This window comes from Centroberyx affinis, unplaced genomic scaffold (genome assembly GCF_046629955.1).
Source record: "Centroberyx affinis isolate AG114_WGS23_722 - 3 ecotype Tasmania unplaced genomic scaffold, CSIRO-AGI_Caff_v1 ptg000966l_1, whole genome shotgun sequence".
In the NCBI taxonomy this organism is placed as follows: Eukaryota; Metazoa; Chordata; class Actinopteri; order Beryciformes; family Berycidae; genus Centroberyx; species Centroberyx affinis.
The window spans coordinates 99,673-115,159 of NW_027279537.1; the positions used below are offsets into that span (position 1 = coordinate 99,673).

The 15,487-nt window shown below is 43.0% G+C and overlaps 2 protein-coding genes across 4 annotated transcripts in view; one reads left to right on the top strand and one right to left on the bottom strand.

Moving 5' to 3' along the window:
* LOC139646243 (neurofibromin) overlaps window positions 1-15,487 on the bottom strand; it is a 77,655-nt gene that overhangs the window by 27,559 nt on the left and 34,609 nt on the right. For all 3 annotated transcript variants that reach the window (XM_071522207.1, XM_071522208.1, XM_071522206.1), the window contains exons 31-35: window positions 13,655-13,813; window positions 13,063-13,160; window positions 12,694-12,840; window positions 11,379-11,525; window positions 10,633-10,743 (exon numbers count right to left, since the gene is read on the bottom strand). In XM_071522207.1, the coding sequence (XP_071378308.1) occupies window positions 10,633-10,743; window positions 11,379-11,525; window positions 12,694-12,840; window positions 13,063-13,160; window positions 13,655-13,813 (662 nt within the window). The remainder of the gene's footprint in view (window positions 1-10,632; window positions 10,744-11,378; window positions 11,526-12,693; window positions 12,841-13,062; window positions 13,161-13,654; window positions 13,814-15,487) is intronic.
* On the top strand, window positions 2,209-6,166 carry LOC139646248 (oligodendrocyte-myelin glycoprotein-like). The gene is made up of 3 exons (XM_071522214.1): window positions 2,209-2,554; window positions 4,258-4,470; window positions 5,173-6,166. Exons 1-3 carry the CDS (start codon window positions 2,541-2,543, stop codon window positions 6,164-6,166), a joined length of 1,221 nt encoding a protein of 406 aa, XP_071378315.1. The 5' UTR covers window positions 2,209-2,540.

Genomic DNA, 15,487 nt, shown 5'->3' on the forward strand with positions numbered 1-15,487 from the left:
TATTGCGGAAGCTGTTAGGGGCTTCTGACAGGAAAAAGAAAAGGACGACTCATCGGAGGCCTTAAAGGCTATTACCAAAAACATTGTACCATACAAGCTGCGACAAAAGAAGTTCTCCACTACAGTTTGTGCGGAGACAAAGGTATAATTACACTACCAGCAGGGAAAAAGTTATACTTATAGGTGCAAAAAAGTAGGATTTTCTTGTATTAACACTTTTTGCATTTTATGATAAAGAGACAAACACCAATAAAATACAAGACAACAATACAACAACAGAACAAGCAGGACAAAGCCATTCAATACAATAAGTACATAAAGTGGGGAGTTGGGTATGCGGAGCTCAACAGGGTGTCGAGTCAGCAAGACCCAAATCACACAGGGGGCACAAGCCAAGGAAAAGGCACAAAGCAAAAAGATACCAGGTGATACATTAAAACTATTGTTCAAGTAAGATCTGACTAAGGTCCAAGGTCCATCAAGTTCATTAGCGTATTCTTGAAGGACTGAGGCTACCGCTCCATTGCTAAATCCATGAAGTCTTCATCCAATTATCTATGCTGAAGCAGAATGGTGTATGTTGTTTCCAGTTCATCATAATTGTACGCTTTATTTGAATAGTTTTGTTTCTTACACAGCTAGACATAACTGTCAATAACAGCATAACAGCAACTAAAGGGGGATGTTTGTTACCAAGGTCCTCCTTAGTCCCAACCTCTGGGTACTTAGAAATAAGAACCATCAAAATGGATTTTAATTGAAGTCAAAACAAATCTGTATCTTTTAACTCAAACTGTGTTTTCCACTCATTAAATGGTATAATATTTCCATCCCTCACAAACTGTCCAACCTGTCAAATATACTTGCACTGCCAGGTACAGCAACTCAATGTCTTGCCAACTGCATTAAACAAAGGGCTGTACCAAAGTGGGCATGATGGTAAGGATATTGCATTCAAGGCCAAGTGTTTGTGTAATAGTATTTCGCAAGAAAACTGGATCAAAGGATTATCAATTTTAAAATTATCTTTAGGGTAATGCCAATGTACAGATTAAAAAAATAACAGACTAGCAATGTCATTCCTGGTTTTATAGGCCTAGGATAAATGGTATCTTGTATTATAGGCCAGATAATAAAGGTGATATCAGGGATGCCTAGTCCTACTCCCCACCTGGGTCTTGTAAAATAATAGCACATCGTCAGCAAAGAGGTGAGCTTTAAAATCATAACTGCACATAAAGTCAAATTTTAAATATATCTGCGTGGGTTGATAGGGTTGTTGATCAATATGAATACCTCCGTGTCATCTTTTTTCACCAAATCACCACACTTCTCTACCTTGGTGTTCTGCTACAGCCAACCACGGAGCTTTTTGTGTACTACCATTTTTTCCTTTTTTTATCAGTTCCCGCTATTTTACAGAAAAAAACAAAAACACCTAAAAAAAATCTGCACATCACAATTTGAGAAAACATGCATGATAAATCAAGTACTTTTGGTCACAATAATTTGAAAAAAAACTGTGTCCACCAGTCCAGTGTGCTCTGAGGATAAAGAACTGTGTCTGTGTGTGTGTGTGTGTATGCAACACAAATGGGAAATGGAGGAAAAAAAGGTGGTGTATTGTGTACAGTAAGTTGCACACAGCTGGCTGCTATGACGAATGAACAGCCCGTTTAAACAACTGAGAGAGGGAGAGAGAGAGAGAGAGAGAGAGAGAGGAGGGACAGAGAGAGAGAGAGAGAGAGAGAGAGAGAGAGAGAGAGAGAGAGAGAGAGAGAGAGAGAGAGGGAGAGAGAGAGAGAGAGAGAGAGAGAGAGAGAGAGAGAGAGAGAGAGGAGAGAGAGAGAGAGAGAGAGAGAGAGAGAGAGAGGAGAGAGAAAGCGAGAGAGATCCTGATTATAAAAAGATTGTAGTCAGCAGTAGCCCCCTCCATCCCCACCCCACCCCTTGCAGCTCTTCCTCCCCTGTTCTCTCCTACCGACCCCCCCCCCCATTCCAGCCCTTGCTTGCCTCATCAGCAGCAGAGTGAGCCAGGTCGGTGCTGCAATTCTTTTTCTTCTCTCTCTCTCTCTCTCTCTCTCCCCCTCACTCGCTCTACCCCCCCCTCCCCTCCATCCATTTCTCCTTCTCCCATCCCGGACTTGCAGTTGCATCAGGAGCCTGCAGAGGAGCGAGCAAGACAGAGGCTGACGCTAGCAGGCAGCCCCGTTCGCTGCCATGCCAGGACGCCCACAACAGCAACAAAGAGCTTGAGACGCTACCTGGCCACAGCACAGCATAACACAAACAATAAAGCCCGAAGAACGAGAGAGGTGGAAAAAAAAAAAACAAGGTGAGAGAAAAAGACAAGAAAGACCTACCTTCACCGACGAGGGAAAAACGGGGAGGGGAAAGAAGAAGAAAAAAAAAAGAAAAAAAACAACAACGGTCTGAACGGCAGCAAGAGGGCCAGAGTCGAAAAGTAAAATATAAAGAAAACAGGAAAAAGAGCTGGAGGAGAAACGATAGGAAAAAAGGAGAGATGACAGACTGAAAGGATGGAGAGGATGAGGTGAGTGATTTACAGAATGGGAAGACAACTTGAGAGCACATGACACAACACACACACACACACACCACACACATGCACACACCTGATTTCCAGGGCATTGAAATATTTGACTGCAGAGCATATTAACCCAGTCGACTGCAGTGTAGTGTAGTGCTGGCTCATTAGGGAACTACTATGCCTTGCTCCATCACTGCGCAGATATCAGAATCAGATATTCCATTATCTGTTTGGCAGGTCTTAATACCGACCTTGAAAAAGTGACTTGACAGCATTTGAAATTACATGAGGAGGAATTCGATGGTGCGGTTAGCGTGGAAGGTCTAACTATGTTGAATATTCAGCCGTTATCACTCACTGAAGGGTGCCACGGTATGAAGAAGTTTCTGGAAAAGCTGCACAATTTAAGGGCGATAACGTGACACAGCAGTCTTTGCACAACACACCAACACACACACACGCGCGCCGCTTCTGCTCAACAGACTCCTGCCTCTGCATCTGGGGACAGGCGGTCTGTGTGTTGTCCTAAATGAATTCAGTCGGCTCTCACTGCAGTATTTCCGAGCTGCCTTCCCCACTGGCGGGGCTTCAAGCCGGTCGGGCGCTCGGAATGACTGGGACCCTTGTAAGCTGCACCAGAGCGAGCCTTTCCAACTCCGGCACAGGGCAGCCCTTAACACAACCTGAACTGTCACAATGTCAAATGAGAGGAGAGCCTAAATTTAAGTGTGCCGTGGGCGTCCGACATAATCGAACTGCCCTCCATTTGTACTGCTGTTGCTATGCATCAGAGGCGATTTTTCAAGGCACTTTCCCAAACGGATAAAACGAAATCCAAATTACTTTCAATGGTATTAAATGGTGATTACAACTACATTTACAAAAGCTCAGGGTATGTACTACTTCACAGTAAGTGTAACTGTCTGAGCCAATCTGAGTATCTAGGTATTAATAGACCATCTAGAGAACCCTTGGTTAAATACCTTTGAACACTGTTGGCAAGCAGCACAACAAAGACAGTAATGTGGATGTAATGGGTCACCCTGCAGTTGACCTAGACATCACAGACTGCTGTCTAAAAGTATTCTGACATTCAACCTTAATTTACATTTTGCCACTGAATTGCTCTGAAATGTTCACGAGGACATGAATAGTAATTCATGCTCATGTGGAAGCACTCCACTGAGAAATAGAGTATATCCAAAGGAGGGCAAGCACTCACTTTAACCTTGAACAGATTTCTTTCCTGTATTTGAGTTGGTTGAGGCAATGAGAGGGATGCAGAAAACTGTACAGAGGGTCCAAAACTATTCTACACTCAGTACCCAAATGATGACCACTGATAAAGCAATGGAATAAATGTTATGCCACATGTTATGCCACATTAGTGACCCAAAATGGCACTTTGATGGTACTTTCAACCAATGTTCCAAATATACAATAAAAAAACCATCAAGTGTTCATCTACATTAGTACGCCATGTCAATTTCTACATTCGTCTTGGAATTCCCACAATAAACATGGAACACATTACACATAAATTGAGTGTACCCTTAACTTTTCTCCCGCATTCCATTACTTCCTCTCCCTCCAATCAACTTAAGATGTCTAACATTCTATCTTCCATCTCTCTCATGCTACCTATCTCTTCTCAATCCCTTCCCAAATCTCCGTATCCTGTCTGGAATTCACTGCCCCCCGCCCAGAGCCCTCGCCATGCCTGCCTGCTCTGCTCCGTTGGCCTTCCTGTTTCTCCTGCTGCTGTCTGGGCTGCTGGGGGGCTGGGTGCTGTCCATCTGCCCCTCCATGTGCTCCTGCAACCGGGGACACCGCATGGTGGACTGTTCTTCGCGGGGCCTCACCAAGCTACCGCCTGGTCTGCAACACAACATCCGCTCCCTCAACCTCTCGTTCAATAGGTAAGCAGCTCCAGCTCTGCATCGCCATTTGGTTGCGGCCCTGCTCCACAGGTCAGAAGGCTAGACTGGATTTTCTATGTCCAAGAAAGAGATCCCAGAAGGTGGAAAGTAAGGTCTAAAACCGTGTTTGCACTGTGGGCAACACCATCAACAAGTCACCAGAGATTCATTCGCTTCCTATAGAGACGAGCAACCAGGGACACTTGGCAGATGTGTGGACAGTCAACAAGCTTGTCAGTTGAGAAAAGTTGGCCACAGCTGAACTTTTCATGGACATCAGATTTCCTTCCTTGTTACCCTTCTGATTTGATTTAGTTTCATAAACAATAGTTCCACCTGGCAAGTGCAAAATGGACACGATGTTGATTACAGCCATTCAAAGCTTCCCGGTTCTTTACAGCTTCTATCTGAAAGACTACAGGAATAAACGTCTTAAAAATTCCTACATAGTAATGAGGTTTATTTCTCTTTATTGTTGATTATTGCTACCTAATTAGTGCTTGGTTAGGTTAGGGTGAAAATAGAGCAACACATCAACTGCTTGAAGTGTGAAAGTGGGGTAAGGAAGGTGGGAAATAGATATAGACTGTGGTGTGGCAAGTCTAAACGGTATCTGTGCTGTACATCTGCTTCTGTGATACAGTCAGCTGGTTATAATATGGTCTCTCTCATGTCATTTTTTTAATTATCCTCTTCTGGCAGCTTGCTAGGTCTCGACAGCCAGCTAAGCCACTATGCGCACCTGCGAACCCTGGACCTGTCCTACAATCGACTGGAGCACCTGCCCCCCGCCCTTCCCCGGTCCTTGTGGGACATCCGAGCAGCAGGGAACCTTCTACGCTCCCTGGACAAAAATGACACAGCCTACCACTGGAACCTGAGGGTGCTGGACCTGTCGGACAATGAGCTGGAGAGAGTGGTCTTCATCAACAACACACTGCCCAGTCTCCACGCTCTCAACCTCAGTCACAATCGGTTTTGGACTGTGCCCACCAACATGCCACACAACTTAGAGACCATTGATTTGTCCCATAACTATCTGGTGCAGATCCTGCCTGGTTCATTGGATCGACTGCCCAGGTTGGCTCAGCTCTACTTGCATGCTAACCGCTTCTCCTGGGTGTCGGAAGGGATCTTTGAAAAGTTGACTGGACTTGAGGTGATGACTCTTGGAGATAATCCCTGGGCTTGTGAGGAGGAAGAAAACATAACAAAGCTTATAAATTGGGCAGAGCAGACCCAGGCCACCATCTTGGGTTGCCCCTGTTATACAAGGCCAACCTGTGGGCAGGCCCATCTGGCAAAACCTGGGAGGGAGTGGCATTTTGCCTCATACACAGAGCCACCGCTTGGAGCTGATACTAGAGATGTAGGGCATGATCGCCAACCTCCTGCAAGGACTGCAGAGGTCACTTCTGGTTACCAGGCAAAATCGGCACTTATCGAGACTGGGATGTATGGAGAAGAAAGAGGGGGTATGAATGAATCTGGGGACCAAATGCTGTTTGTCTGGACATCTGCCACGACTTTTTACAGTTTCTCCACACACACAAGCACAACTGCACGCCCGCGCTCTTCTGCCAAGAAGCCCAAAATGGGAAGCTCACGGAACCGAGGCCACGGACTCCTCACCCAAACTCCACAAGCAGTCGCCTTGAATATTTTAGTCATGGTGATAGCCTTCAACACCTTCTGAAACCACCTTGACCTGATGCATTACCAAAACACTTTACTCATTGGATTATTTTGAAAACTGAATGTATGGCCAAGAATGACCGAACATTGACTTAGCTCATTTCCGTTGTAAAAACTGTTTCCGACTGTTACTGCCTAAAATCACATAATCATAATGTCCATTCTGTCATTATTTCAACTAGCTGACCATCTACAAAGTGCAATATGACAATGTCTTTCAAATTCTTGTACATATAGATGAATGTACTATATAGACATACATGACATGAAAAATATTCAAAATATCCTGACACTCCTCAGTTGGTGTGGTAATGTCGATGCTCAACTCTCAGTATAATGCTTGTACATTGACAGACACTGCTGTATTTTATGCTTTCTTTGAGTTAAAAGACAAGAAAACCCATTTGGAATGCATTTACATGGTGGTTTGGGTAAAGTTTATGTTCTAAGGTAACTTTTCTTCACGTGTTTGGCATAACATTAGTGGAATAGTTGCTGTTACGACATCCCCTTTATATTTTACTTACATCACAGCGTCTGAGTCAACCAAGACCAACACATAGCTCAAATTATATACTACTTCTCATCATACTTGTTATGTGTTATACTTAGAGGTAATATCCTAATTACAAGCCAAAGTGACACATGACATAAAATTATGTGTGATATCCCATGACAAACTGAAATCAATTGACAAACACAATTCTCCACCAACTGGTCAGGTTATGTTTAAAGGTTAAATCAAACAACTTTTGCTGCACACACTGGAAACTGGTATAAAATTTCCCTCAAAGAAACAAGAAAGAACAAACTAAAAGGCTATGATATGTAGTTCATGGATGCTGTTGTACCTGGATGCACAGTCAATAGCCCTAAACCCACTGTGGCCTGTTAACAGTCAACGCAATCTCCTCCTCCACTTATACAGCTGAGCAGTCAGCCCTGTGTAATGGGGTGAACTCACCCTCGGGTGCTGACAGGGGTCAGTTTTGTCGTTCTCCCACTAATAGTTAAGGGTCCAATTCAGGGGTTTGGAACTGCCATCCTTTGAGCAGGCAGTTCAGACACAATGGTGCCGTTTACTCCTGGCATTAATGTGTCTTGTATCCAGATTGTGTCCAGATATCTTTTAGCTGGATTACATTTACACCTGCCGTTAAAATGCGTCTCATGCAGCCACATTGGGATCGGATTCTCTTTCCCACGCAAAACGCAAATTGTCATGTACGTACATCACTTCCACTTATATGTCCTATGGATGGCAAGTGCTTACAAACTGGCAAATTCTTGTATGATCTTTCTTATTCTTCAGAACAGAGGAAGAGATTGTGGACAATATGCATATCATGCGCAACAGCGGAGGAGAAGGCTGCTAGTACACTTAGTTTACTTCCATTACAAGAGGATGAAATGGTTTGCATCTATTTACATACTTCCTATGTGGATTGAAAACGCTTTGCAGTTACACTACTTTATTAATGTGGTCAAATGCCTTTCTACCCACCTTTGGAGGTGGTTTGAGTTATTGGATCTTCAATGTGTCTTGAGTGCATTACACCTGGATTTTTGGTTTTTGTGGCATTCGATCACAATCTGATCACCCAGGAGGCATGTTAATGCCAGGAGTAAAGGGGTACAAAGTGTCAGAGGATTGCGATTGGACTATTGCTGTAGGCGGGACATACAAATGGATGATGTGATCACAATGCACAAGAAAGTACTGTGAGAAAATAGCCAGAACTTAAACATTGATCTTGCTATTGAGGAAACTTTAACAAAAACGGGGAGCATGCCTGTTCTGAAAGCAAGGCAGTAGTCAGACTCAAAACCTTTGATTTGGGGACGGTGGTTGTTTTGGGTGTTCTCCCAAACGGATTTGGAAAGAAGGTTTATTTACCAGTTGGCTGGCCAACAGCATTGCAGTTTGGGGCAAGCAGTGATGATGGTATCCTCAAAGGGAACCAGTGGTATTCTCACTTGTCTTTTGAAGCCCTGGTAGAGGCAGATGTTAATTTCTGTAGTCTACATGACATGGGTGATCAGTATTGTTGGGGATGAGGTAAATGCTGCATATAAATGGTAAATAAATCTGTTGTTACTAGTAATATACCAGCTAATGTTAGAGTCAGCATTACCAATACAGAATAGCTATGTATTTTTAGGGGAGAGGGCTCCAATGGCCAGCCAACATTTAAACAAAATAAGTTTTGGAAGGCTTTGAGAGCTCTGATCTGGGGTAAGTCATAAAAGTGCCTACTTTTAAGCATGAGAATAGAAATGGAATAATTCAAATATTTTAAGCATATGTTGCCTGCACTTTAAAATAGAATACTGAATTTCATTACGAATATGCAAACATTTCCTCACCAGCGTCACACTATTACATAGCCTAAGCAAACCTGTTCCAGTATAGCAGACGAAATGAGACAGTCCTGCATGAGCTAATGTTGTTGAGCGACATTCAGACTATGTCCAAGAAAGTGATCTTTGTGTTATATTTCTGAGGCCCTCCTGTTCTGGCTTTAAGAGCATCAGCAGATCATGAGTACCATTGCTGTGTGACTAAGATACTGAACATGGAGAAGGCAACTGAAGTGGCTGTCAGTCCAATAAGACACAGCATTAGGGCTTGGACTGTGTCAGGTTCCAGCAACCGACATGAAATGTCTTGGTTGGGTGGTGAATGCCAGTAAATATCCCCCTTTCTCATTTAGTGTCCCAAATTAATACATTTAGTTGAAGTATTTGGCTACCTTAAATCTGAACTTGAGGAAAGGAGTAGGCTTAATAATGAGCAGAAAGTTGACATTCTATTGTGCAGAGACAGTTCGTAGTTATGAAGCTGACAGGGAGTGGTTTCCATGCCAACAGGCAGGTAGGACCTGATGACAAAAACCCTGTTTGGAAGCAAGATAAAGGATTTGACAACTGCCTGAAGGTACTAAGATGCTGACGCTTCACAATGACCAAAAAAAAAAGAAAGAAAGATAAATTAAGTTATAGGATAATAAAAAAACATAAAAGAAAAGCAGAACAAAGTGCTTTAAATAAGGGTTTATCTGTGATTTCCAATCGTGAAGGTTGTTGAAGGTTCAAACAACAAAACAGAAGAATAAGCAATATAGGCCAGGCCTAAGCTGTTAAGAGATAGGGCCACATATGCATCAAATGCTCATCAACTAGGTTTCTGTCACATTAGGCATTTTAAATAAAGGTTTGTTGATAGTTGCATGGGCTTCGCAGTTTGTTGAACAGCTGTACAAATGATCTCATTTACCGAAACTCATCACGATAATGAAATGAGGAACACAAAATACACACACAAGCACACACACACACATAGAGAAATGATGTTGATTATGGTCAAGAACCCAGGTCCTTCCCAAAAATGACACCAAGAGTAGCTGGCATTTAGCTGTGGAGAGTCTACTGAGTCACTTTAGATTTGCAACACATAGCCTACCCAGAGGAAGGAGACTACAGCATGCCACCAAACCATATCTGCTATATACTGTGACCACAAACACACCGCCTCAATTCTACAACCTAATCAAGTTGACATATCTGGTGTGAAGGTGCAGTAACACCTAATCATTTTTACTCTTCCATAGCGCAAAATCACCATAATATATGTGCAAGGATTTCAATAGCAATGACTCAACAAATACTTTGCCAGGTGCTGAGATTTCTGGCTTTCAAAACTCACATTTTCAACTGGTCAACAATGGAGGACAGTGCTACAAGCGAGTAACAGATGTTGCAACACATTTCAGCAACAACGGCTAAAAAGCCTTGTTCTCAAGCCAAAAAAGCAAATGACCAAGCAGTATTATTATTGTAGTATATTGTGTGGTGATATATTACCTCTTCACTTGACCTTTCTGTGAGATCTCTGCTCTCATTAGGTAGCTTACTCCTCTCTAATGGGAAAATGTAACTTTATTACTTTGTCAATTCCAGGCCACCAAAGCTATGCTAGAGACGTGTCCATGTTGTTGCAATTCCTTTGTCACCAACAGAGGTTGCTCAAAGTCATAGATTACCTCATGCCTCTTTAAATACAAATTGGTGATCTGTTAGAAGTGTCGTTTTTAGGTGGAGAGCCTGAAGACACCCTGCTACGGTCCTAAGAGGTGTGTAAAAATAAGCACTTGGTGATGCTTCAGAGAAAGGCTTACATCTTTTTCAATTAAATCTTGTATATGAGGAAGGCTAATACAAAACTCACGGGACACTGACCAGATAATGATCACAACAATAAAAAGGTAAATGCTACACTGCTCAGAGAAATTAAGCTTGTTGAAAGCAAAAAAATAATGCTTCAACCCTCGGCTGAAAGATTGTGTGTTTTCCTACTAAGCAAAACACTCTGCATCATCAGTCTATTTTAGAGCAAGGCGGTTAAGTGGACCTGCCGCCCAATCCGATTTGTAGATAGAGGTAAGATGGGTGCCTGCCAGGCCTTACCTGCGAGCCACATAGTAGAAGACCGGGTTGCCAGTCTTAGAGGTGCCTGCCTGGTAGAAGATATTGAGGGTCTTCAGGGCTTTGAACTCCTCCTTCTCATGGACCTGGTGCCTGGAAGAGACAAAGGAGAAACCACAAAAGCTCAGGATCTGTTACCACTTCATTTACTTGACAGGGTGAATGACTGTCAAAACACGGCAAGTCGACCAAAATCCCATAGCACAGCGTGAGCCACAATACGGATGAGATAATATGAAACTTTAATGATCCCCGTGGGGAAATTGGGTCGCTGCAGCATCAACATAGTCACAGGATAAAGTGAGGAAAAATAGAATATAAATAATATAGCAAATCGGGGAGTATTAAACATCTAACACAACTGACAATTCCCACATTTCAAGATCATATTATGTGAAAATGTTTGAATGAAAAGCATGAAAGAAGATATGAAATACAGCATTATGAGGGTGTGTAAAATAGCTGAACCTACTGAGACTGAAAAGATGTGCTATATGAAAATATACCAAAAATAAGTGAGAAAATATAAAAATATCAATATATACAACATACAAATGAGAGAGAACATGAATATACAAAGAAAACAAATATGTGAATATACAGCATATACACATAATGTGCATTAGCAGGTCTAAAGAAGGCCACACATAAAGAGGATCTCTGGCTTGGTGTGCATGAGAAACAAGTTTGTGTAGAGACTTTATGTTACAGGCTGCTATAGATCGTACCTGGTCATGAATTCCTCAAACTTGGAGCTGGTCAGGTTGAGACTGGACCAGTGGGTGTCGGCCACGGGTTTGTGTTCAGGAGGCCCCAGGTAGGCCAGCAGGGTCGCCATCTTATCAAAAGGTCGCCTGCCCACTGCCTTGTGGTCCCTGGAAAGAGAACACGGAATTTCACATAGCATTGATTTTGAGAACATACAAACTATTCTTCAGTCTCTTCGGACCCTCTGGAACCACCTCAAGGACCCCTAAAAGTCTGCCGACCTCACTTTGAGAACCTTTGAGGACTTGTCTGTGACTGGTGCATGTAGGCTATGAAAGTGTGTGTACTCTCAAAGCTTACAAGTAGAAAAATATTCCTATATCACCCTTCTGACATTTCAGTACAGTTCCCACTTGATATATACACAACTCAAAAGAAATTTTAATTTTGAGTATTAGTGTATCTCAACTATTATATGGCAAAACGTCTCCTAGATACTAGATACTCAATTTTGGTGCTCTTGACACACTCTTGATAAGATAAATCGTAGCAAAAAGATCAAGTGTATAAAATTAGCTCTCTATTAAAAACAGTAAAAGGAACATGGGAAACAAAGGCAGATGGCGTATGTTAAAATATGTTATTTGATGTTCAATCTTACTATAATATGCACTGAAATGAAGGGATGCACCTATATAATTTTTTCTGACTACTACGAATTATGTATCACTGAATACCAAGCACTGACCTGATCCATTACTTTTACTGCACAATATAGACTGTAGCATTAGCAAGTGTAGAATAAATTATGAGAGAGAAAGAGAAAAATGTATTGTATCAACCAATATTTCACAAGAATATCAGTGCACCCCTTCATACACAAATAATATTTTAAGGAGACATACCAGTCACAACCATAACAACACAACACTGTAAATTCACTGTTGCTTGTGTTTTATATAAGGAAGCTTATAACATAGACTAAATATATATGACATTTGTTTACTCCTAATTAGATTTTAGGTCAGTGTCTCATGATTGCAAGGCAGTTCTGTGGTCCATTAAAGGAATACACCACGTTTTTGGTAGTCTGTCGGTCAACTTAAGTGTTAGCATGGAGCCTATAATCACTCAACATAGTGTATGCTAAAGTGTTAGCATGGAGCCTACTCTCACTCAACAATCTTGGTGTATTTCTTTAAGCATCATATGGACTGTTACCTGCAGCAGAAATATATGGGGTGAAGTCAGCCTGTTCTTTCACCAAACTAAGAGAGACAAATGTTCCGCTTGATAAAATCATCTATTCCACACTATTTCTATGCGTTTCCAGACCTGTTGCTGGAGAGGTACTGGCCGATCCTCTCCTGGTTGTTCCACAGCAGTCGGTGGAGGGCCAGCACATTGCCGTCGCTGATGAAGGACAAACTGTGGTTGACAGAGTCACTGGGCGGCGAGTCAGACGCTATGTCCAAGAAAAACCTGCAGGAGCATGGTGGGAGGGGGCAGGGATGAAGACCTTAGACAGGGCTCCTACTCATTTCCAATTTCAAAATTCCCGTTTTTCCAGACTTATCATAAACACGCCCCAATGTTCATGAACTAGCTGGCTAGCTAGCTATATTTTATACGTCCATATGCGAGGAACAGTCAGTGAGCTACTATTTGGAGGCTTTTGTAGGGATCATGTTCCAAGTGCCTTACCGTCTGGCTGAGTCAAAGTTGCTCTTCACAAAGTCATTAAAAGGCCTCATGTGCTCCTCTTTAGTAAACAAGACATGGTTGGCAATGCTCTGCAGGATCTGAAGGAAAAAGACAGGGAAACACAACTTGAATATTAAAAGGCAATCCTAAAAGAAAGTGCTTTGGGCTGCATTGCCATTTTTCCATGTTTGTTCTGGTCCAACCTGCCCACTTCAGAACAGTCCCTCTCTGTGTTATGTCCAGCCCCAACGTCCTGTTCCCACCGGAAATCCGCCAAATTACGAAAGCAAGACAACATCGAAATGCCGTTTCTGTTTGACTTTCAATTCAATTTTGGGGGGGGAGGGCAAAATGACAGGACTGTATGAAAGGCCATTCAGTTTCCCAATCATGAGTAAGGATGTCTCTGGCATGATACCTTATGAAGACGTACAGTCGAAACGTTGTGGAACAGATGAATACATTTGGGAGCACTGGAAGCAGTGCACGGTGTTTCCTGATTGAATCCACTTTGAGCTGCTATACTCCAGCACCTGCTAAAAACCTGATTGGAATATACGTGTCTCTCTTCTCTTACGCTCATCTCCTTTACCTTGGACATGAGTTTGAGACCCCGCTCTATCCTGGGCAGGGGCTTCTTCTCCAAAATGCCGGCCTCATAGGGGGACACAATTGCTGGGTTGACAAAGCGCAGAAACATGGCACTGCCCACCGCGCCGATGCTGTTCTGAGGGAACCGCTGACTCACCACCTGGATAAAGACGGATGGAGAGGGGGGGGCGGAGGGAGAGAAAGGGGAAACGAAAAAACAATGGGGAAATGTGGAATAGAGGGGGAACGGTAGAGCAAGATTTGAGGAGGGGATGGGGTTTGAGTAAAGGGAGGGAGAAAACAAGATGGATTTCAACACATTAAGGAGCAAAAAAGATGAAATGATGTGAGAAAGAAAAAAAAAACAAAAAACAATGTAACAGGGAAGGGAGCAGAGTTGGGCGAGACATGGCCAAAAAACGTGAAAGGGGGTCGGGGAGAACAGTGGGTTCAGAAGGAGGAACAGAGGAGAAAGACACATGAAGAGAGATTTGGGAAAAACAATCAAAACTCATTTTGGGCTGTAACAAGAGCAAGGAAAGTTCTCACTACAGTTAAAGCCAGCCAGAGTAAGAGAGAGAGAGAGAGAGAGAGAGAGAGAGAGAGAGAGAGAGAGAGAGGCGGATGAAGACACGGCAAGACAAGGAATCCAACAGTCTCTTCGCTGTTGGGAGAAATGGCAAATCATGTGGTGACGAATGAAGAGTGTAATTCATCACCGCAAAAAAGAGAAGATGGGTGACAGGTGCGGAGCCATGAGTGGTGGAGCGAAGCAGTGAATGACCCACACTGGTGACCATCCAAACATATCACGGGAGCACACATCGCGCCTTTGCTTTGGGGGGGAAAGCAGGCTTGTGTGTGACACATTCCAGAGGTGCAAGAACTTACACACGTAACGTCACAAGTTCCATGATCGGACACGGTCTTGCCAACGCTGGCCACTGACAACTTTCCAACAAGTCAATAAATAAGTAGTTCTAAAATCGATATGCGTCTTTCTCCTGCGATGGACGATTAGTGATGCAGCACAAACCCCCCCCTTCCCCCGCCCCGACTCAAACCCCCAATTCTATTATCAGACCTGCAGCCAAGCCCGTATCTGTGAGTGCTTAATGGCCGGTACTGTTCCCCCTTCTTCCCCAACTATCTATTGACGAGACATGGATCTGGGCTGTAGCAGCGCCCATTAATACAAAGCTTAGAAGATGGGAAAACAGAAGCGACCACAACTGAAAAATTGCTCGTTCAGCACTTGTTTAGACAGATGCACCTATCCGACTTCAGCAGGCAATCAAACTGACTTTCTCCTGTGAAATAAGGGTGTGTTGTTCCAAAAGGGGTAAACCTGAGATCAAATTGTCCTGTGAAATAAGGTGGTTATCCTTGCGTTCGCAGGAGAACTTCAGGTAAAGAAGCACATCGGAAGGAGACGTGTCCGATAAAGGAAGCACTGACGTTAACCCACAGAACAAATACCAACATGCATATGCAAACATACTCGCATACAAAGACATTCACTGTCCCGACAATCCAGGATTCCACCTGTGGCTTCAAAATCACTGATGTGATGGTATTGGCAAAAAATGTCAAAACCACCTTGCATGGTATGTAGGTATGTTCACATGCATACAACAATTCCAGTGCAAATGGACAACTGAAGCATTTCTTCCTATGCAAAATCCAAAGAGGAAATACATACACCTATGCTAAGTCCTGGGTAAATTGTAGTGCAAAATGCACAAAAATAGAGTCAAGTCAAGTCAAAAATAGAGGGCTTGTGGAAAGAGATGGACCACACGAAGTTCCCAGAATATAAGTGACTTCATGATCA

What these genes read in the sequence shown, in the direction of transcription:
- LOC139646248 (XM_071522214.1), top strand. An exon ending in CTCAACCTCTCGTTCAATAG is followed by an intron (nt 4,471 to 5,172) that starts GTAAGCAGCTCC and finishes CTCTTCTGGCAG; the next exon opens with CTTGCTAGGTCTCGACAGCC.